This window comes from Heterodontus francisci, chromosome 1 (assembly GCF_036365525.1).
Source record: "Heterodontus francisci isolate sHetFra1 chromosome 1, sHetFra1.hap1, whole genome shotgun sequence".
NCBI lineage: Eukaryota > Metazoa > Chordata > Chondrichthyes > Heterodontiformes > Heterodontidae > Heterodontus > Heterodontus francisci.
The window spans coordinates 15,401,460-15,425,057 of NC_090371.1; the positions used below are offsets into that span (position 1 = coordinate 15,401,460).

The 23,598-nt window shown below is 45.5% G+C and overlaps 1 protein-coding gene across 1 annotated transcript in view; it reads left to right on the forward strand.

Moving 5' to 3' along the window:
- The first annotated feature begins 360 nt into the window (after positions 1–360).
- Positions 361–23,598, forward strand: part of dok1b (docking protein 1b) — a 98,882-nt gene continuing 75,644 nt past the window's right edge. Inside the window, exon 1 of the mRNA XM_068028689.1 lies at positions 361–740. Coding sequence (XP_067884790.1) covers positions 684–740 — 57 coding nt within the window. The 5' untranslated portion in view covers positions 361–683. The remainder of the gene's footprint in view (positions 741–23,598) is intronic.

Here is a 23,598-nt window from a genome sequence, read left to right on the forward strand (position 1 = left end):
CTGCTATAGAACAATGTCCTTATCTCTCAGCTCAGATCTTAGTATCATGCAGCACAGAAAGAGGAGGCCATTCGGCCCGTTATCCCAGTGTGGGCTCTTTGAAAAAACTATCCAATTAGTCCCACGCCCCAGCTGTTTCCCCATAACCTCCGGTAATTTCTGCTTTTCAAGTATTTATCCCGTTCTCTTTTACAATGTTCCTGTTGCATCTGCTTCCCTTCAGTCAGTGCATTCCAGATCAAATCTCAAGAGTTGAAACTTGACATCTTAACTTGTCTTATCTCCCCACAGATGTATCATTTTCCGGAGCTGTGCACCGTGAGCCAAGATAGTCGGGGAAAAAAAAGTTTGCATTCGTGTTTGAGCTGTGAAAGGAGGGAACACTACTATTTTGAAACAGTAGGGAGGGTAGTGGGACGGACATCTCCGCCCAGTAGGTTCGTTTCAAACTCCTTGCAGTGGAGAGAGGAGAGGCAAGGAGTCAGGCTGGAGCTGCTGCAAACTGGGAGGAGCAGGTACTGAGGCCAGCAACTAATCCCAGTAATAAATGGTCCAACAAATTAGACTGAATGTGGATGCTTTGACTGTCTTGACGATGCGGAAGTAGCGAATTGTACGGAAGTTTGGAGGAGAAACTTTACGGTTTTGTTTTGAGAAGGGAGACAACGAGAAGAGATTGTAACATGGACAGGGCCATTAAAGAGGGGCAGTTGTATGTCTTGCTGCCTAAATTCGGCAAGGTAAGGATCGGATACTCGAGTTGCATTTGACTATGTACATTCCAACTCAGTAGTTTTCAGTCCCAAAATGACTACATATATTTGTTACGAGCGTCCGGGGAACGCAGACTGCTAGGGAGCGCTGTTGCATTTAAAAGTTACCCCACTTTATGTTTGATTTTGTGTATGTGTTAGTTTAATTTGCATTACTTTTTATTGCAGATTGTTCATGCATTTTTCGTACACCCGGCCCCCTCCTTATCTCGCAATATTTGAAGAGTTTGAGTTGAAAGTAACGATAGCAGGTGTTTCCAGAACCGATTTGTGGGGAGATTTTTGCAATGTAAACCTTTGTGTGTGTGTGTGTAAGCAGTGTTGTTTCACTGCAAGTTTGGTAGCTTCTCTGAGGTCTGGTGTTTAGTTCTGGGTTGATTAAATGAAGAATTCTGTTGGAAGATGTGCTATAAAGAATTCTTTTTACAAGGGGTTATCTCGACTGTACATAAAGGAATAGAACAGTTTGAATGTTCTGTTTGTGTTTTTGCTCCAGTTCTTCTCTCCCTCTTCCCCCCCCCCCCCCAATCTCACTCAAGTGGTCATTCTTCATTGGTGAGCCCAGACATTGAGTGTCAGCTCTGGGGAAGGGTGGGTATTCTTGAGATGTGGGTGTTTCTGGCGAGGGTGGCATTTGTTGCCCACCCCTTGTCACCCTGAGAAGGCAGTGGTGGGCAACCTTCTTGAGCCACTCATAGAGTCGTACAGCACTGAAACAGGCCCTTTGGCCCATCATGTCCATGCTAACCATCAGTATCTTGCTAGACCACTTCAGAGGGCAGTTAAGAGTCAACGAAGTTGGTTCATGACTCAAGTCACCTCTAGGCCCAGACCAGGTAAGGACGGAAGGTTTCCTTCCCCAAAAGGACACTAGTGAGCCAGTTGGGTTTTTATGACAATCTGACAGCTTCATGGTCACAGTTACTGAAACCAGTTTTTTTGCTTCTAAGATTTTTAAAAAATGAATTTAAATTCTGTGTTGTGTGATCTGATCTTAATGGTTGTTAGTCCAGTAACATTATCACTGTATTTTCTGAGAGGTCACTAGTTAGTGACTTGGTTTGACTTCCTATTCTCTCTCCTCTTCCATTCTGTTAAAATTTGATTTTGGGATGTGGTTGTCACTGGCAAGGCCAGCATTTATTACCCATTGCTAATGTGGTGAGGGGAATGGGGGCCTGCTGCTTCAATCACTGCAATCCATGTGGTAAAGTTGCTCCCAGGCGATAGTAGAGAATTTCAGGATATCTACATCCTGTTTCCCGCGTGATCTATCCAAGAGTCCGGAGATCAATTGTAACAACACAAACTTACCTCAGCTGATTTGAAAGCTCAGAGCTCGAGACGGTTCTGATCTATTTGGCTTAATTTTCCATTGCCTTCACTTTTTGTAATGCCTTTTCAATTTCTCAAGAAACATTAAGCTGTGTGGTGTGTGTTGCAGTGCTTGGTGCACTTGTTACATCTGGTTTTAAAGCAGTTGGTTACATTCAGGCTGCAGGAAACTGTGCAACATGGAAGAAGCCTTTTGATTTGATTTGCACGTGAGTTTTAGTCAGCTTTTTATGGGGTGAATGTCCTAATGTCATCAAACAAGTGCCAAGGTGAGAGAAATGCTTGGAATTTCTTCTTCGTGCCCCTCCTTCCTCTTGCCTTTGTTAAGCAACACCTCTACGACGCAAACTAATACTCTAACCTGAAGAATTCCAACCTAACCAGCTGGTGATCAAGGATGATCCACAGTTCCCTTAAAACTGGACTCTCCGTGTCAAAGATAGATGAACTTGCATTTATACAGCACCCTTCATAACCTCAGAACATCCCAAAATGCTTTACAGCCATTTATGTATGAAGTGCGGTCGCTGTTGTACTGTAGAAAATATAGCAGCCAATTTGCAAAGCACAGCAAGCCCCCACAAACAGCAAAGAGGTAATAAAAGATAATCTGTTCTAGTAATGTTGGTTGAAGGATAAATATTGGTCCAGGACACCAGGGAAAGCTCTCCTTGTCTTTTCTTTGAAATAGTGGCCGTGGGATCTTTTACGTCTGCCTGAGAGGGCAGATGGGTTATGGTTTAATTTCTCATCCAAAATAGGAACGCATCTGTGACGCTGCAGTGCTAGCTCGTTACCCCGCTGAAACGTCACCATGGATTATGTTTCTGGAGTGGGACTTGAACAACAACTTTCTGACTCGGGCGAGAATGCTACCCACTGAGCAATGAGTTTATTGGCTTTACCCAGGTCTATCCAGTTCTGGACCAGGTAAGCAGGCAGCAACAAGGTGCATTTCCACAGTGCCTGTCTCCATGAACATGCCTCAGTGTGGCTCAGAATAGAAAGGGAACATTGCCACCAACTTTCGCACTACGTTCTGACCAAAATCATGGTTGGAAAAGTAGTTTTTGAGAAGGTAGCAGAGAGAACTAGCGAGGGTGTTCCAGAGTGTAACACCAAGATGGTTGAAAGAGCTTCAGTGCCGCCCCAAACTGTCTTTATTTTTAAGGGATTTAACCGAAGATACATTGACTTTTTTATTGGAAGTCTGTTTCATGTACTGCAGTTAATGAGAAGGGGAGAAAATACTTCCGCTCTTTTTAGGAAGTGTCCAGCAGGTGTTTAAAAGAAAAGCCCAGATTAAGGTTTCTTTGAGTAGACTCTTCTTTCAGATTGACCTGCAGGTTTTCAGCATTTTGTTTTGATTAGAAGTTCCCCAATTTTCTTCATTCTACTGTTGGCGGCCATGCCTTCAACCATCTAGGTCTTAAATTGGGGAATTCCTTCCCTAAATCTTTTTTTAAAAATTCATTCATGGGATGTGGGTGTTGCTGGCCAGGCCAGCATTTATTCCCCATCCCTAATTGCCCTTGAGAAAGTGGTGGTGAGCTGCCTTCTTGAACTGCTGCAGTCCATGTGAGGTAGGTACACCCACAATGCTGTTAGGAAGGGTGTTCCAGGATTTTGACCCAGCGACAGTGAAGGAACGGCGATATAGTTCCAAGTCAGGATAGTGTGTGACTTGGATGGGATCTTGCAGGTGGTGATGTTCCCATGTATTTGCTGCCCTTGTCCTTCTAGTTGTAGAGGTCGCAAGTTTGGAAGGTGCTGTCTAAGGACCGTTAGTGCCTTGCTGCAGTGCATCTTATAGATGGTACACACTGTTGCCACTGTGCGCTGGTGGTGGAGGGAGTGAATGTTTGTAGATGGGGTGCCAATCAAGTGGGCTGCTTTGTCTTGGATGGTGTCGAGCTTCTTGAGTGTTGTTGGAGTTGCACCCATCCAGACAAGTGGAGAGTATTCCATCACACTCCTGACTTGTGCCTTGTAGATGGTGAACAGGCTTTGGGGAGTCAGGAGGTGAGTTACTCGCCGCAGGATTCCTAGCCTCTGACCTGCTCTTGTCGCCACAGTATTTATTTATATGGCTACTCCAGTTCAGTTTCTGGTCAATGGTAGCCCCTAGGATGTTGATAATGGGGGAATCCGTGATGGTAATGCCATTGAATGTCATGGGGAGATCGTTAGATTCTCCCATTGGAGATGGTCATTGCCTGGCACATGTGTAGTGCGAATGTTACTTGCCACTTATCAGCCCAAGCCTGGATATTGTCCAGGTTTTGCTGCATTTCTACACGGACTGCTTCAGTATCTGAGGAGCCGCGAATGGTGCTGAACATTGTGCAATCATCAGCGAAGATCCCCACTTCTGACCTTATGATGGAGGGAAGGTCATTGATGAAGCAGCTGAAGATGGTTGGGCCTAGGACACTAACCTGAAGAACTCCTGCAGTGATGTCCTGGAGCTCAGATGATTGACCTCCAACAACCACAACCATCTTCCTTTGCTGTCGGTATGACTCCAACCAGCGGAGAGTTTTCCCCCTGATTCCCATTGACCTCAGTTTTGCTAGGGCTCCTTGATGCCATACTCGGTCAAATGCTGCCTTGATGTCAAGGGTGGTCACTCTCACCTCACCTCTTGAGTTCAGCTCTTTTGTCCATGTTTCAACCAAGGCTGTAATGAGGTCAGGAGCAGAGTGTCATTGAGCGGGTTATTGCTAAGCAAGTGCTGCTTGACGATACTGTTGATGACACCTTCCATCACTTTACTGATCATTGAGAGTAGACTGATGGGGCGATAATTGGCCGGGTTGGACTTGTCCTGCTTTTTGTGTACAGGACATACCTGGGCGATTTTCTACATTGTAGGGTTGATGTCAGTGTTGTACTGGAACAGCTTGGCTCCTTCTGCTCTGTTTTTGTGTCTCTTTCCCCCCCCCCCCGTCCCCCCCCTTCTCAGGGAAGTGGCTGTTCACTGCCTGGTCTCTCTTGGTGGCCCCCCCCCCCCCCCCCCACCTCTCAGGGAGGTAGCTGTACACTCCGTGGTGTGTCTCTCAGGGAGGTAGCTGTACACTCCGTGGTGTGTCTCTCAGGGAAGTAGCTGTACACTGCCTGGTCTCTCTCTCGGGATGTAGCTGTACACTGCCTGGTCTCTCTCTCTCAGGGATGTAGCTGTACACTGCCTGGTCTCTCTCTCTCTCAGGGATGTAGCTGTACACTGCCTGGTCTCTCTCTCGGGATGTAGCTGTACACTGCCTGGTCTCTCTCTCAGGGATGTAGCTGTACACTGCCTGGTCTCTCTCTCTCTCAGGGATGTAGCTGTACACTGCCTGGTCTCTCTCTCTCTCAGGGATGTAGCTGTACACTGCCTGGTCTCTCTCTCTCTCAGGGATGTAGCTGTACACTGCCTGGTCTCTCTCTCTCTCAGGGACGTAGCTGTACACTGCCTGGTCTCTCTCTCTCTCAGGGACGTAGCTGTACACTGCCTGGTCTCTCTCTCAGGGACGTAGCTGTACACTGCCTGGTCTCTCTCTCAGGGACGTAGCTGTACACTGCCTGGTCTCTCTCTCAGGGATGTAGCTGTACACTGCCTGGTCTCTCTCTCAGGGATGTAGCTGTACACTGCCTGGTCTCTCTCTCTCTCAGGGATGTAGCTGTACACTGCCTGGTCTCTCTCTCTCTCAGGGATGTAGCTGTACACTGCCTGGTCTCTCTCTCTCTCAGGGATGTAGCTGTACACTGCCTGGTCTCTCTCTCTCTCAGGGAAGTAGCTGTACACTGCCTGGTCTCTCTCTCAGGGATGTAGCTGTACACTGCCTGGTCTCTCTCTCAGGGATGTAGCTGTACACTGCCTGGTCTCTCTCTCTCGGATGTAGCTGTACACTGCCTGGTCTCTCTCGGTCCCCCCTCTCGCAGGGAAGTAACCTTTTTGGTCTTATGTGGCTTGATGCCAGATGTTGTTTGATAATCACTCCTTTGAAGCTGCTCATGGGAAATTAACTATGTAAATGGAATTTGTTTCCAGCATTCAGTGGTGTCAGTGTGCTCGGTTGGCTGCACTCTTGTCTCTGAGTCAGAAGGTTCCAGGTTCAATTCCTCCTCTAGGACTTGAGCACAAAAATCTAGGCTGACACTCCAGCGTATTTCTGAGGCAGTGTGGCACTATCGGAGGTCCATCTTTCGGATGAGATATTAAACCGAGGCCCCGTCTGCCCCCTCAGGTGGATGTAAAAGATCCCATGGCATTACTTGAAGAACAGGGGAGTTAACCCCAGTGTCCTGGCCAATATGTATCCCTCGGTCAGCATCACAAAACAGATGATCTTGTCATTATCACATTGCTGTTTGTGGGAGCTTGCTGTGCACAAAGTGGCTGCCTAGTTTCCCACATTACACCAGTGACAACACTTCAAAAGTACATCATTGGCTGTAAAACATTTTGAGACGTCCGGTAGTTGTGAAATGTGCTATATAAATGTAAATCTTTCTTTAGCATTTGTAGTTGAGAGGTTTGTTTACTTTTAGTTGTGTTCCCCTTGGCTTTTGGTTATTGGTTTTGAATCATATAATTTGCTTTCTCTTTCCTTGTCATGCTTTTGTGGGCGGAGGTTTTGCAAGCAGTCGTCGTTTTGTGTGCTTTGTACTGAGAGTGCACTTGACACAAAGACTGTCTTTCTTACTCCTGTCTTCTTTGTGTGAAGACAAAGCTTTGATACTTTAGTGTATGAGGAGAGGGTTTAACAAATCCACACTGCATTGCTGCGTAGGATAATCTCGGTTCTAAATCAGCCATTGATATTGTAGTGTCGTGGTTATGTTGTTGGACTGGTAATCTGAGACCTGGACTAATAATTGAATGTGAATTTAAATAACACCGGGGTAGTCTGAGAATTTTTAATTTAGTTTATTAAAATCTGTAAATCTAAAGCTGGTATCAATAAAAGTGACCATGCAGCTGTTGTGTTATAAAAAGCCTTTAAGGAGGGAACCTGCCATTCTTGCTTGGTCTGGGCCTATATGTGACTCCAGTAGCACGTCAATGTGGTTGACTCGTAACTGACCTCCATAGTGTCCATTGAGTTGTATCAAATTGCTACGGTGGTTCAAGAAGGGAAACCAGTATTGAGCAATAAATGCTAGCTTTGCCTTGCTATTGATGCCCACATTCTGATGATGAATAAAAGACATTCACAGCTGTTTTTCTGGATTTTTTTTTTCTTTGAGTTTTTGCCTTGTAAATGGAGGACAGGCTTTGGGGAGACGGGGGTGGGTGGGGGTGAGTCAGTCTTTGCAGAATTCCCAGCTTCCGCCCTGCTCTTATAGTTACAGTGGTGAAAGGTATAGCCAGGTGGGGAGGCTTCACTTGGGGAAAGGCAACAAGGTGTCTGTCAAGGCCATGATGTAGGTGCAGTCAACAAGCATGAGGTCAGGACTGATGGGGCCTTGTTCAGAATTGAGGGGATATTCTGGAGGAATATGCAGAGAGGGACTGTGAGAGCTGATCTTGCAAAGTCCACAGGATTAGCACTGAGAGGGATGAGTTGGCAGGGAGGAGATTGGCAAGAGTAGCCCCCAGCTACTGGGGGCTGGGCACGAATGTTGGTGAGAGAATGGGATGGGCAGCTGCTTGTATGGAGGCAGTGACGAGTACCTCGATGGGTCCTTTTGGAGGAGATCAAGAGGCACAGAAGGAAGCTGTAGACTTATGTAAGAGGGAGTTATGCTTGGGACGGTGTTGGGAGAGTGGAAGGGTGAGGAGTTCTGAAAGGTAAGGATTTGGGAGGGCAGAGTCTCTGAAAGGGGAGATATGGCAGGAGGCATGAGGAGAGGAAAGTGTAGTCTAGGAGAGGTAAAGAGAAATGAGGTTTAAGAGAAGAAAAGTGGAAATAGCAGTGACTGCTTCACGTCTGGAGTGGCAGCCAAAATACACACACATAAAGACATAAGGAAAACTGAAGTTACATCGGCCTGGTTGTGTCGCAATTATTAGAATACATATATCTTGGTAGTAAACAGAGAATAGTGAGGAGCCAATAGGAGGGGGTCCACAGGTCCCGTGGTAGCATAAAGTTGATAAGCAAGGGGGTGGAAGGTTATCTGGGGTAGGTAGAAATGTGGAGTAATCAGATCAGCCATGAACTTACTAGAACCATAGAACCTTAGAAAAATTATAGCACAGAAGGAGGCCATTCAGCCCGTTGTGTCTGAGCCAGCTGGAAAAAAACTAGCTGCCCAAACTAATTCCACTTTCCAGCACCTGGTCTGTAGCCTTGCAGGTTACAGCACTTCAGGTGCAAGTCCAGGTCCCTTTTAAATGACTTGAGGGTTTCTGCCTCCACCACCATTCCTGGCAGTGAATTCCAGACACCCACTCCCCTCTGGGTGAAAAAGTTTTTCCACATGTCCCCTCTAATCCTTCTACCAGTCACCTTTAATCATTGCCCCCTGGTAATTGACCTCTGTGCTAGGGAAACAGGTCCTTCTTGTCTACTCTATCTAGGCCCCTCATAATTTTGTACACCTCAGTTAAGTCACCCCTCAACCTACTCTGTTCTAAGGAAAACAACCCAAACCTATCCAATCTTTCTTCATAGCCACAACCTTCAAGCCCTGGCACATTCTTGTAAATCTCCTCTGCACTCTCTCCAGAGCAACTTTGTCCTTCCTGTAATGTGGTGACCAGAACTGTACACAATACTCCAACTGTAGCCAAACCAGCGTTTTATACAGTTCCAGCATGACATCTCTGCTTCTGTATTCTATACCTCGGCCAATAAAGGAAAGCATTCGGTATGCCTTCTTCACCACATTATCTACCTGTCCGGCCACCTTCAGGGACCTGTGTACATGCAGTCCAAGGTCTCTCACTTCTTCTACCCCTCTCAGTATCCTCCCGTTTATTGTGTATTCCTTTGCTTTATTTGCCCTCCCCAAATACATTACCTCACATTTCTCCGGATTGAATTCCATTTGCCACTTTTCCGCCCACTCAACCAAACCATTGATATCATTCTGGAGTCTACAGCTATCCTCTTCACTATCAACTACACGGCCAATTTTTGTGTCATCTGCAAATTTCCCAATCATGCTTCCCACATTTAAGTCCAAATCATTAAAATAAAAGCAAAATACTGCGGATGCTGGAAATCTGAAACAAAAACAAGAAATGCTGGATTCACTCAGCAGGTCTGGCAGCATCTGTGGAAAGAGAAGCAGAGTTAACGTTTCGGGTCAGTGACCCTTCTTCGGAACTGACAAATATTAGAAAAGTCACAGATTATAAACAAGTGAGGTGGGGGTTGGGCAAGAGATAACAAAGGAGAAGGTGCAGATTGGACCAGGCCACATAGCTGACCAAAAGGTCACAGAGCAAAGGCAAACAATATGTTAATGGTGTTTTGAAAGACAAAGCATTAGTACAGATTAGGTGTGAATATACTGAATATAGAACATCAGCAAGTGCAAACCTGAAGAAAAACAACCTGAAAAAAACAGTGGGTAAGCAAACTGAACAAACTAAGATGAAATGAAATAAATGCAAAAAATATAAAAAGGAATGCAAAAAAAAAGGAAGAAAAAATAACTAAAAATGACTAAAAATGAAAGTAAAGTGGGGGGCTGTCATGCTCTGAAATTATTGAACTCAATGTTCAGTCCGGCAGGCTGTAGTGTGCCTAATCGGTAGATGAGATGCTGTTCCTCGAGCTTGCGTTGATGTTCACTGGAACACTGCAGCAATCCCAGGACAGAGATGTGAGCATGAGAGCAGGGGGGAGTGTTGAAATGGCAAGCAACCGGAAGCTCAGGGTCCTGCTTGCGGACTGAGCGGAGATGTTCCGCAAAGCGGTCACCCAGTCTGCGCTTGGTCTCCCCAATGTAGAGGAGACCACACTGTGAGCAGCGAATACAGTATACTACATTGAAAGAAGTACAAGTAAATCGCTGCTTCACCTGAAAGGAGTGTTTGGGGCCTGGGATAGTGAGGAGAGAGGAGGTAAATGGGCAGGTATTACACCTCCTGCGATTGCAAGGGAAAGTGCCCTGGGACGAGGTGGTGGGGGTAATGGAGGAGTGGACCAGGGTGTCGCGGAGGGAACGATCCCTTCGGAATGCTGACGGGAAGGGAGGGGAAGATGCGACTGGTAGTGGCATCACGCTGGAGGTGGCGAAAATGGCGGAGGATGATCCTTTGGATATGGAGGCTGGTGGGATGAAAAGTGAGGACAAGGGGAACCCTGTCACGGTTCTGGGAGGGAGGGGAATTTCCAGTTTCCTGGTCCCAACCGCCTCCTCTTCACTATGGACGTCCAATCGCTCTACACCTCCATCCCCCAGCAGGATGGTTTGAGGGCTCTCCGCTTCTTCCTGGAACAGAGGCCCAACCAGTCCCCATCCACCACCACCCTCCTCCGCCTGGCTGAACTTGTTCTCACATTGAACAACTTCTCCTTCAACTCCACGCACTTCCTTCAAGTAAAAGGTGTCGCTATGGGTACCCGCATGGGTCCTAGTTATGCCTGTCTTTTTGTGGGATATGTCGAGCATTCTTTGTTCCAGTCCTACTCAGGCCCCCTCCCCCAACTCTTTTTCCGGTACATTGATGACTGTATCGGTGCCGTTTCCTGCTCCCGCCCCGAACTCGAAAACTTTATCAACTTTGCTTCCAATTTCCACCCTTCTCTCACCTTTACATGGTCCATCTCTGACACTTCCCTTCCCTTCCTCGACTTCTCTGTCTCCATCTCTGGGGATAGGTTGTCTACCAATATCCATTATAAGCCCACTGACTCCCACAGCTACCTCGACTACACTTCTTCACACCCTACCTCCTGTAAGGACTCCATTCCATTCTCCCAGTTTCTCCGTCTCCGACGCATCTGCTCTGATGATGCTACCTTCCATGACGGTGCTTCTGATATGACCTCCTTTTTCCTCAACCGAGGATTTCCCCCCACTGTGGTTGACAGGGCCCTCAACCGTGTCCGACCCATTCCCCGCACCTCTACCCTCACCCCTTCCCCTCCCTCCCAGAACCGTGACAGGGTTCCCCTTGTCCTCACTTTTCATCCCACCAGCCTCCATATCCAAAGGATCATCCTCCGCCATTTTCGCCACCTCCAGCGTGATGCCACTACCAGTCGCATCTTCCCCTCCCTTCCCCTGTCAGCATTCCGAAGGGATCGTTCCCTCCGCGACACCCTGGTCCACTCCTCCATTACCCCCACCACCTCGTCCCCGTCCCAGGGCACTTTCCCTTGCAATCGCAGGAGGTGTAATACCTGCCCATTTACCTCCTCTTTCCTCACTATCCCAGGCCCCAAACACTCCTTTCAGGTGAAGCAGCGATTTACTTGTACTTCTTTCAATGTAGTATACTGTATTCGCTGCTCACAGTGTGGTCTCCTCTACATTGGGGAGACCAAGCGCAGACTGGGTGACCGCTTTGCGGAACATCTCCGCTCAGTCCGCAAGCAGGACCCTGAGCTTCCGGTTGCTTGCCATTTCAACACTCCCCCCTGCTCTCATGCTCACATCTCTGTCCTGGGATTGCTGCAGTGTTCCAGTGAACATCAACGCAAGCTCGAGGAACAGCATCTCATCTACCGATTAGGCACACTACAGCCTGCCGGACTGAACATTGAGTTCAATAATTTCAGAGCATGACAGCCCCCCACTTTACTTTCATTTTTAGTCATTTTTAGTCTTTCTTTTTTTTTCTTCCTTTTTTTTGCATTCCTTTTTACATTTTTTGCATTTATTTCATTTCATCTTAGTTTGTTCAGTTTGCTTACCCACTGTTTTTTTCAGGTTGTTTTTCTTCAGGTTTGCACTTGCTGATGTTGTATATTCACACCTAATCTGTACTAATGCTTTGTCTTTCAAAACACCATTAACATATTCACAAACAAGAAATGCTGGATTCACTCAGCAGGTCTGGCAGCATCTGTGGAAAGAGAAGCAGAGTTAACGGTTTCGGGTCAGTGACCCTCCGAAGAAGGGTCACTGACCCGAAACCGTTAACTCTGCTTCTCTTTCCACAGATGCTGCCAGACCTGCTGAGTGAATCCAGCATTTCTTGTTTTTGTTTCAGATTTCCAGCATCCGCAGTATTTTGCTTTTATTATACCATTAACATATTGTTTGCCTTTGCTCTGTGACCTTTTGGTCAGCTATGTGGCCTGGTCCAATCTGCACCTTCTCCTTTGTTATCTCTTGCCCAACCCCCACCTCACTTGTTTATAATCTGTGACTTTTCTAATATTTGTCAGTTCCGAAGAAGGGTCACTGACCCGAAACGTTAACTCTGCTTCTCTTTCCACAGATGCTGCCAGACCTGCTGAGTGAATCCAGCATTTCTTGTTTAAGTCCAAATCATTAATCTACACCACAAACAGCAAGGGACCCGACACTGAGCCCTGTGGAACACCACTGGAAACAGCTTTCCATTCATAAAACATCCATGGACTGCTACCCTTTGCTTCCTGTCACTGAGCCAATTTTGGATCCAACCTGCCACATTCCCCTGTATCCTGTAGGTTTTCATTTTACTGATCAGTCTGCGATGCAGGACCTTATCAAATGCCTTACTGAAATCCATGTAGATCACATCCACTGCACTACCCTCATCAATCCTCCTTGTTACTTCCTCAAAGAATTCAATTAAGTTCGTTAGCCATGACCTTTCTCTAACAAATACATGCTGACTATCCCTGAATTTTTTAATGATGGAGCAGGTTTGAAGGGCCGAGTGGCCTACTCCTGCTCCTAATTCATACATTCGTTATATAGGTGGAGTCGGCATGGAGCTTCAACAAATTGTTGTTCAAGTTTGGAGACAGGTGTGGAGGGCAAGTGAAGACCAAGTATAGAGTATCAGAGGATGTTGGAGATATTTCCATTGGAATGAAAGTCCAAAAGGTGTGCAGACTCGGTTGCAAAACAGAAAAGATGAAATTGGGTAAATAAAGTTGAGGGGCAGAACAACCATGATCTAATTTATGGATCAGGCTCGAGGAGCTGAATGGCCCACTCCTAATGGAAGGTTTTCAAAATGATTGAGCAAAAGCTGTTTCCTCTAAGTGGGTCAATAACCAGAGGTCATACAGTTAAAATCATTGGCAAAAGGTCTAGAGGAGAGATGAGGAGAAGTTTGCTTCATTGAGTTGTCAGGATCTGGAACTCTGTACCTGAAAAGGCGGTGGAAACTGATTCTATAAAATTTTTAATGGGGAATTGGATAGGTACAAGAAATGAGCAACTTACAAGATTATGGATAAAAAGTGGATGTGTGGGACTAAACATGACTGCTTATCCAAACAGCAAGCACAGACAGGACTGGTTGAATAGCCGCCTTCTGCTGTGTAAGTATCTATGATTTCTGTTCCTGTGTAACAGTGTGAAGGGCCGCCTCCTGTTCCCATGTAAGTCTATTGTTGCTGGAGCTCATTAAAAGGAAAACAGTGCACATTCTGGACTTGCAGTTTTAGGTGCAATAGGTATGGAGGGGGTGAGGCTGGAGGGGATGGAGCATCATAATGGGATGTAAGGTTTTTTTGTTTCTATTTCCTCAAAGTCACTGGAATTGTACGTCTGGAATCTTTGTGAATTATGGGAGGAAAACAGACACTATATCTCTTTTTGTTTGATAAATGGAGTCTGAAATTTTCATAAACTGTTACTACCTTTTATTTAACAAAGGGAAATGATGGGTTATGTAAATGATGCAGTTGCAAGATTCAGTTCAAAAGATCTGCATGATGTTTGCAAGCGCGGTTGATAATTTCCTCGTTTCTGGGATTAATGCTTATAATGTCTTGTGGTGCCCTGTGCTCTGTGTCAAAAGTGTTGTTCCACAAGTAATGTAGGTTAATTTTGCATGTACCGCATATGAAAATAAGCTTGTACTGATGACAGGAGTGAATGCTTTGTGACCAAACATGTTTTTTAAATTTGTTCTCGGGAGTGTCAGTGTCATTGGCAAGGCTGGTATTTGTTGCCATGAATTTAAGTAGCTTGATAGGCTACTTCAGAGGGCAGTTAAAATTCGACCACATTGAATTCAACCACGGCACAGTGGCGTAGTGGTTGGCACCGCAGCCTCACAGCTCCAGCGACCCGGGTTCAATTCCGGGTGCTCCGGTTTCCTCCCACATGCCAAAAGACTTGCAGGTTGGTAGGTAAATTGGCCATTATAAATTGCCCCTAGTATAGGTAGGTGGTAGGGAAATATAGGGACAGGTGGGGATGTGGTAGGAACATGGAATTAGTGTAGGATTAGTATAAATGGGTGGTTGATGGTTGGCACAGACTCGGTGGGCCGACGGGCCTGTTTCAGTGCTGTATCTCTAAACTAAAAAATTGGTGTGGGACTGGAATCACACCCAAGCCCAGACCAGGTTAGGCAGCAGGTTTCCTCCCCTGAAAAACATGAGTGAACCTGTTGCGATTGCAAACAATGTTCCCTGTAATGTCTCGTCACTGTGAACGGCCCATGTGTTGGGCTGCATGGTCCATTTAGGATTGCTGCACATGCCCGCATCTTCGAGAATGTTCGCCTGTTCGTCTCCCTGCTTGGCACGTTCCCAACTGCTGCACACTTGCACAGCATAAAGAGAACGTTGATTGTACAACCGTTTGACAGCTTCATAGTTACTTTTACTGGTACCAGTTTTTTATTTAAGTTTTTTTGTGTTTAATGGAATCCAACTTCTCAAACCTATCTTGGTCAGATTTAAACTGTGTTCCCTGAATTATCAGTTCAGGCCTCTGGAATACTAGTCCAGTAGCATGACCACTACACCACTGTACCTTTGTGAGAGATTCTCAAAATCTGGTGGAATGTGCTTGCTGGGCCTTTTCTTAATTTCTGGAGATTTCTAGTTGTTCGAGAGTTGATTACTCGTAAGGTGTGAGATTCACAATTTGACATGATAAGTCTCCTATCATACAGAATTGTAGATATTAGACTCCAAAGCAAAGCAGCTTGTGGAGTGTTGATTGACTGATTTTAATAGGGACAGGGATAAATATTGCTATTAATCTCGGTGTCCTGGCCAATCTATAGGCATTCCCTCATGATCGAGGATGACTCTCTAGGTGCTCCTTCTCCATTTTGGACAGTCACGAGCCAGAGTCTCCCATGAATCAGTGGGGATGTTGGATTTCTTCAGGGATGCTTTGAGAACATCCCTAAAGCATTTCCTCTGCTCTCCTGGGAGTATCTTGCCACAACGAAGTTGGGAATAGAGCAGTTGTTTCAGGAGCCTGGTGTCAGGCATGGTGGTCTGACCAGTGAAGCTGTTTTTGGGTGATTAGCACCTCAATGCTGGGAATGTTGGTTCGGGAAGGTTGCTGATATTAGACTGCCTATCCTGCCAACGAATGTGTAGAATTTTGCAGGGACAGTGTTGCTGTATTTCTGTAACCTCTTGAGGTACCTGGTCTGGATTGTCCAAGTCTTCAAAACCTGTAGGAGTGTGGGGATCACTACTACCCAGTTCACCATGACCTTAGTCCCGGGTTTGAGTCCTGGTCCTCAAATATTCTTTTCCTCAGTTAGCCGAAGCCTAAGCTGGCACATTGGAGGCAGGTGATGTATTTCATCATCTATGTCCTCCTTCAATGAGAGGAGACTCCTGAGATATGGAAAGTGATCCACGTTTTTCAGGGTCTTGCTGTGGATCTTGATTGGGGATGGTATTGTGCTGCGGAAGCAAGAGGACCTTAGTTTTCCAGATGTTTAAAGTAAGGCCCATCCCCTCATGCTTCAGTGAAGCAGTCACCGATGACTTAGAGCTCAGTCTCCGTCTGAGCACATACACGAGTATCATCTGAAGCTGTAACTGAGGTTGGAGTGACCTTGGTTTTGGAGTGGAGACAACGAAAGTTGAATAATTTCCCATCCGTCCTGTAGATTATCTCCACTATTGTGGGCAGCTTGCTGGAGATAAGGTGCAGAATTGCACCAAGGAAGATGAAGAATGTACAAGATTATGAGGGGCATTGATAGGTTAGATAGGAAGAAACTTGTCCCTTGGCGGAGGGGTCAATAGCCAGAGGGCATAGATTTAGGGTAAGCGGCAGGAGGTTTAGGGGGGATTTGAGGGAACATTTATTCACCCAGTGGGTGGTTGGAATCTATAACACACTGCCTGAAGAGGCGGTGGAGGCAGGAACCCTCAAAACATTTAAGAAGTATTTAGATGAGCATTTGAAACGCCATAGCATACAGGGCTACGGGCCAAGTGCAAGAATATGGGATTAGAATAGTTGGGTGCTGGTTGGCCGGGACAGATACGATGGGCCGAAGGGCCTGTTTCAGTGCTGTGTAACTCTGACTCTAAGAGGGTTGGTGTGATGATGCAGCCCCGTTTTGACTCCAGTCTTCACTGAGATAGGGTCTGTGGTGCTATTTATCCCTCAATCAATGTCACTAAAACAGATTATCTGGTTGTTAACACATTAATGTTTGTGGTACCTTGCTGTGTGCAAATTGGTTCCCCTGCTTCTTACATTGCAACAGTAACTACACTTTAAGAGTACTTCATTGGCTGTCAAGCCCTTTTCTGAGAGAGAGCCAAAAGACAGTCTAACCACCTCTCCTTGACATTATCATCGAATCCCCCACCAGCAACATCGTGGGGATTACCATGGACCAGAAACTTAACTGGATCAGTCACATAAATACTGTGCTACAAGGGCAGATTGGAGGCTGGGAATTCTGCAGCAAGTAACTTGCCTCACTCCCCAAAGAATATCCACCATCTATAAGGCACAAGTCAGGAGTGTGATGGATTCCTGTCCACTTGCCTGGATGAGTGTAGCTGCAACAACGCTGAAGAAACTCAACTAAGTGGCCTGCTTGATTGGCACCCCATCTACCACATTCACTCCCTCAACCACTGGCAGACCCTGTCTGCAGTGTGTACCATCTACAAGATGCAGCCAAGACTTCAACAGCAGCACCCAAAACTATGACCTCTACCACCTCTGATAAGGGCGGTAGGTGTGTGGGAATGCCACTACCTCCAAGTGACGCACCATCCTGACTTGGAAATATATCACTGTTCCTTCATGGTTGCTGGGTCAAAATCCTGGAGCTCACTCCCTAACTATACTGTAGGAGTAATTGCACCACACGGACTGCAGCAGTTGAAGAAGTTAGCTCACCAACTTTTTTTTTTCAAGGGCAGTTAGGGATGGGCAATAAATGCTGGGGTCCCAGGAACACCCACATCCCATAAGTGAATTTTAAAATGATTTTTTTGGGGGGTAGGTGGGGTGGGGGGGGGGGGCGCGGGTGGGGTATAAGGAGACCCCAACTGTACACACAGTACTCTAAGTGTGATCTCACCATAGCCCTTTATAATTGCACCCTGCCCACTCGAGAGGGCAGATGGGGCCACGGTGTAATGTCTCATGCAAAAGATGCCACCTCCGACAGTGTAGCACTTTTGTGTTAAAGTTTCTGGAGTAGGATTTGAACCCTTGACCTTTGGCCTCCAAATCAGAGAGTGCTATTCACTGAGCCACTGCTGACAACTTAAAAACACTTAAGATTGATTTATAGTATAGTTTCAACTATTGCAAGTTAATTTTTATTTAAACTACTGTAGAAGTTTCTATTAATTTGCTTGCTCATTCATTGTTCATTTAGTATGACAGTGATTAGAAAAGTGTTGTTTTCATTCCTTTGCTGGAAGGTCCTGTAGAGACTGGATAGAACTGCAGGGTGCAGGATCAGAGAGACCTGGGGAAGGTTGGCACTGCCTTGGAGAGGGTGCAGAAGCTATTTACTAGAATTACAGGAGGGACATCAGTAAATGTGGAGCAACTGTGGGTTGTTCTCTTTAGAGCAGAGAAAGTTAAGAGAAGATTTGACGGAGGCGTTCAAAATCATGAATGATCTTGATAGAGTAAGTAAGAAGAAACTGTTTCTTATAGCAGAAGGTTCGGTAACCAGAAGAGACAGATTTAAGGCGATTGGTCAAAAAAAGAGGTGGCGTGAGAAGTCTTTTTATGCAGTGAGTTGTTATCATCTGAAATGCACTGTAATGCCTGAAAGGATGGTGGAAGCAGATTCAATAGTAGCATTCAAATGGAATTGGATCAATATTCAAAGGGAAAGGATTTACAGGGCTGTGGGGGGATAAAGCAGGGGACTGAGATTAATTGTATAGCTCTATAAAAGAGCTGGTACAGGCATGATGGGCCGAAAGGACAACTTCTGTGCTGTTTCATCGTTCCTGTGTTAACAATGAGCTGAAGTAATCCATAGAGAAGATCTCTGTACATTTTCCTGGATGTACAAGAATATTGTATTTAGATAGCAGGGAAGTGTAAAGCCCTGAGGGCATGAGCAGCTGTGCAAGCCAGAACTATCCGAGGAATGTAAGTGACTTCTTGACCTAAATCCCACCAGTTGAAGGTCTTTAATAGAGAGCTTCTCGGGAGAGGGGATGGTAGGGTAGTGGTTGTGACTGGATGAAGGAGAGTTCAAATCCCAAATGGCAGTTTGAGAAGTGGAATTGTTTTTAAAAATCTGGAACTAAAAAGCTGATGTGAGTAAACGTGGCCATGAAGCTGTCAGATTGTCGTAAAAGCCAAACTGGGTTTCTGATGTCCTTTAGAGAAGGAAATGTGCTGTTCTTAGCCAGTCCTAGACCTGCATGTTACTCTAGTCCCACAGCAATGTGGTGAACTGCCGCCTTGAAGTGGGCTCGTAAGACACCCTGTTGCATCAAACCACTATCAGCGGTTGAAGAATGTGGCTCACCACCATCTGTTCAGGGCAACGAGGGGCAAGAAATAAATGCCAACATTGCTGGTGATGCCCACATCTTCAATGAATTTTCTAAATGGAGAGAGACTGTCCTTCCCACGGTCAGACTAGAGTCCCGGCCTTTGCAGATAAGTGTATTCTCTCAGTTCTGATGTCGTCCTTTGTTAATCTTTTTGCACCTTCTCCAGTGTCTCTGTATTCTTTTTATAATATGAAGAAGAGAACTCTACTCCTAAAGTGTGGTCCTGCCACGGTTCAATACACGTTTAAATTCTGTCCCTCTAGAAATGAACCCCAATGCTTGGTTTGCTTTTTTAAAAATATGGCTTTAGTAAACCCTTGAGATCTGCCTTCAGTGATTCTCTACTTAACAACACTTGTACTTCTGTAATACCTTACTGTGCCCTAACATCTCAAAGTGCTTCCCTCCAGTGAGGTCCTTTTGAAGCGCAGTAACTGTTAGGTGGGCAAGCCCTGCAAGTAATCTACAAATAGCAGCATCCTGTACAAACAGCGCGAATGAACGGCCAGTCAATCAGTTTGTGCTAGTTGAGAGATGGAAGTTGGCCGCGTGGCTGAGAGAACTTGATCTTCAAACAGTGAGCTCCTTTTATAAGATCCACCTCTTATTTCTGGTAACAAAGCATCTGTGGCTTTGCCTGTGGTAGGTTCTTTCCAGATGATTTCCTGTTTAGTTTCTCTGTTGTAACAACCCAACCCTCGCGCTGCAAGGGTGTCGGCTGTGGCTCAGTGTATAGCAGTCTCTCCTGTGACAGTGAGCGGGTCTTGGGTTCGAGAAGCACTCCAGAGACTTATCATTCAAATTTAGGCTGATGTACCCAGTGCAGTACTGAGGGGTGCTACACTGTCGGAGATGCCATTTTTTTTGTTTGAGATGTTAAACTGAGGCCCTGTCTGACCTCTCGGTTGGTTGTGAAATATCCTGCAGCCACTCGAGTCATGGAGTCATTTGCAGCGTAGAAGTAGGCCATTCAGCCCATAGACTGTCCACGCAGCAATCCAGTCAACCCACTCCCCCGCTCAATCCTCATAGCCCTGCAAGTTTATTTCCTTCACGTGCCCCATCCAATTTTCTCTTGAAATCATTGTCTCTACATCCACCACCCTCACGGCAGCGAGTTCCAGGTTGTTACCACTCACTGCATTTAAAAAATAAATAAATTCTTCTTCACATCTGCATCTTCATCACATCCCCTGCATCTCTTACCCAAAACTTTCAATCTGTGCCCCCACCGCCCCCCCCCCCAGTCCTTGTACCATCAGTTAATAGTGTAACAGCCAGGTGAGGAGGAGTTCTCAGGCTCACCTCTTGCCCTTTCCTCTTTTTTTGACCACAACTTGGACCATTCCTTTTAAACAGTGGTTGTGCTTACCACCTTGGTAAATGTGCTACCTTTTTCCTTTACTGAGATTGTGAAAGAACCAATCAGACAAGTTTTCTTGAGTTTAAACAAGAGGTAAGTTTAACACTCTAACCCAATTTAAAAATACTAAAAAAAATACAGTACACATCCACGCGCACATTCACACAAGAATCTCTCACAAACACACAAATAGATTACAGGAGTGAAAATAGATTTGGTAGTTGGATTAAAGTCCAGAATAAATGGAATTTAACTACAGTCTGTAAATCCAGTTGTCCTCAGCTGAAGCTGTATTCTAGAAGTCCTCACTGGTCAAAGTGCACTTTGGTCGGCCTGCTTTGCTCAGGGTTGCTTGAAGGCAGAACTGCAGTTGGCTTTCTTCCCCTTGTTGCTGGCTGTAGCAGTCTGCAGGCTTGGAGGGTCCCCCAGTCGCAGATGGTTTTCATTTGATGTTTTCTGGGGAGGGATAAAGAAGAGAGACAGGAGAGCAGCAGCCTTCTCAGCTGCTGTCCACTTGGTTACTACCTTTTATGCTTGTCTGTGTAACAAAACCTGTTTCTTCAGAGATGAACAGGCAGTCACATGGTTCTTCTCATTTATTTCTAATGAGGTTTTTCTAGAATCTTCTAATGAAATTCAAAGTTTTACATGCCCCAGGATGTCCATTCATACTTGGAGAGGGTTGGCACTTTCAAAGTCAATGGATGTGGATGTCCTTGACTGTCATGCTAACAATGCCATTCAATGTAATTCAATCACTTCGAGCAAGCTATTGTCCTGGCTGGGCTTCTTGTTAGATTTATTGTCTCCGGTCCAATCTCCTGGTATTTCAGATGTAAATGGCAGTGGCCATCTTGGCTGCTAGTTTTTCAAAAGTTACTTGTAGGATTTTTTCCCATTAAAAGTATAAGGTAAAGTTCCAACCAATTGAAATTAATATTTTCCATTTGGCGTATAGGATTTTCCTGACAATAGGAACAGTTTTTCCTTATCTAACTTATTTAAGCTTGTCATAATCTTATGCACCTCTATCAAATCTCCCCTCAATCCCCTTTGCTCCAGGGAGAACAACCCCAGCTTTTCCAACTTAACCTTGCAACTAAAATCCCCTATCCCTGGAACCATACTGATAAATCTGCTCTGCACCTTCTCAAGGACCCGCACATCCTTCCTAAAGTGATGTGACCAGAACTGGACGCAATATTCCAGTTGGGGCCTAACTTCCCTGCTTTTCTACTCCATGCATCTATTTATTAAGCCCAAGATCCCATATGTTTTGCTCACACTTCATTATGTCTTGCCACCTTCAAAGATCGATCCACATGCACCCCAGGTCCCTGTGTTCCTGCAAGCTCTCTTTTTAGAACTGTGCTATTAAGTATATATTGCCTCACCCTGTCCCTTCTGCCAAAATGGATCACCTCACATTTGTCTAGATTAAATATCATCTGCCACTTGTCTGCCCATTCTGCGAACATATCATCTGCACTGTTTGCCTCCAGGTTTGATATCATCAGCAAATTTTGAAATTCTACTGTGTATTCCAAGATTCAAGTCTTTTTTTATATATAGCAAGAAAAAAACAGTGGTCCCAGCACTGGACCCTTGGGGAACAGTCTGAAAAACAATAATTTACCATGACTCTCTCTTTTCTGTCCTTAAGCCAATATTTTATCCAATTGGACACTGACCCTCTGAATCAATGAGCCTCAATTTTGTTAACCACCCTTTTTATGTGGTACCTTCTCAAAAGCTTTCTTAAAATCCACATAAACAACATCCACCACATTCCCTTCATCAAACTTTTCTGTTCATCAAACAATTCAGTTGGATTAGTCGAGCATGATCTGCCGTTTACAAATCTGTGCTGGCTCTCTTTAATGCAAACCTGTCCAAGTGTCTGTTGATTTCCCCCCCACCCCCCGATTATTGCTGTAAAACTTACCTACCACTGATAAACTAACTGGCTTGTAGTTGCTAGGACTGCCCTTACACCCTTTCTTGAATAAACATAGAAACATAGAAAATAGGAACAGGAGTAGGCCATTCGGCCCTTCGAGCCTGCTCCGCCATTCATTATGATCATGTCTGATCGTCCAACTCAGTACCGTGTTCCAGCTTTTGCCCCATACCCTTTGATCCCTTTAACCCCAAGAGCTATATCTAACTCCTTCTTGAATACATACAATGTTTTGGCCTCAACCGCTTTCTGTGGTAGCGAATTCCACAGGCTCACCACTCTCTGGGTGAAGAAATGTCTCCTCATCTCAGTCCTGAAAGGTTTACCCCGTATCCTTAGACTATGACCCCTGGTGCTGGACTCCCCCACCATCTGGAACATCCTTCCTGCATCTGCCCTGTCAAGTCCTGTTAGAATTTTATAGGTTTCTATGAGATTCCCCCCTCAGTCTTGTGAACTCCAGCGAATATAATCCTAACCGACTCAATCTCTCCTCATACATCAGTCCCACCACCCCAGGAATCAGTCAGGTAAACTTTCGCTGTACTCTCTCTATAGCAAGAACATCCTTCCTCAGATAAGGAGACCAAAACTGCACACAATGTTCCAGGTGTGGCCTCACCAAGGCCCTGTATAATTGCAGCAAGACATCCCTGCTCCTGTACTCGAATCCTCTTGCTATGAAGGCCAACATACCATTTGCCTTTTTTACCACCTGTTGCACCTGCATGCTTACCTTCAGCGACTGGTGTACGAGAACACACAAGAACGCTGCACATTTCCCTCTCTCTGTTTATAGCAGTTCAGATAATCTGCCTTCCTGTTTTTGCTACCAAAGTGGATAACTTCACATTTATCCACATTATACTGCATCTGCCATGCGTTAGCCCACTCGCTCAACTTGTCCAAATCACCCTGAAGCCTTTCTGCATCCTCCTCACAACTCACCCTCCCACCCAGTTTTGTGTCATCTGCAAATTTGGAGATATTACACTTAGTTTCCTCATCTAAATCATTAATGTATATTGTGAATAGCTGGGGTCCTAGCACTGATCCCTGCAGTACCCCACTAGTCACTGCCTGCCATTCAGAAAAAGACCCATTTATCCCTACTCTTTGTTTCCTGTCCGCCAACCAATTTTCTATCCATCGCAATACACTACCTCCAATCACATGCGCTTTAATTTTACATGCTAATCTCTTATGTGGGACTTGGTCGAAAGCCTTCTGAAAGTCCAAATAAACCACATCCACTGGCTCCCCCTCATCAACTCTACTAGTTAAATCCTCGAAGAATTCTAGTAGATTTGTCAAACATGATTTCCCTTTCGTAAATCCATGCTGACTCTGTCCGACTCT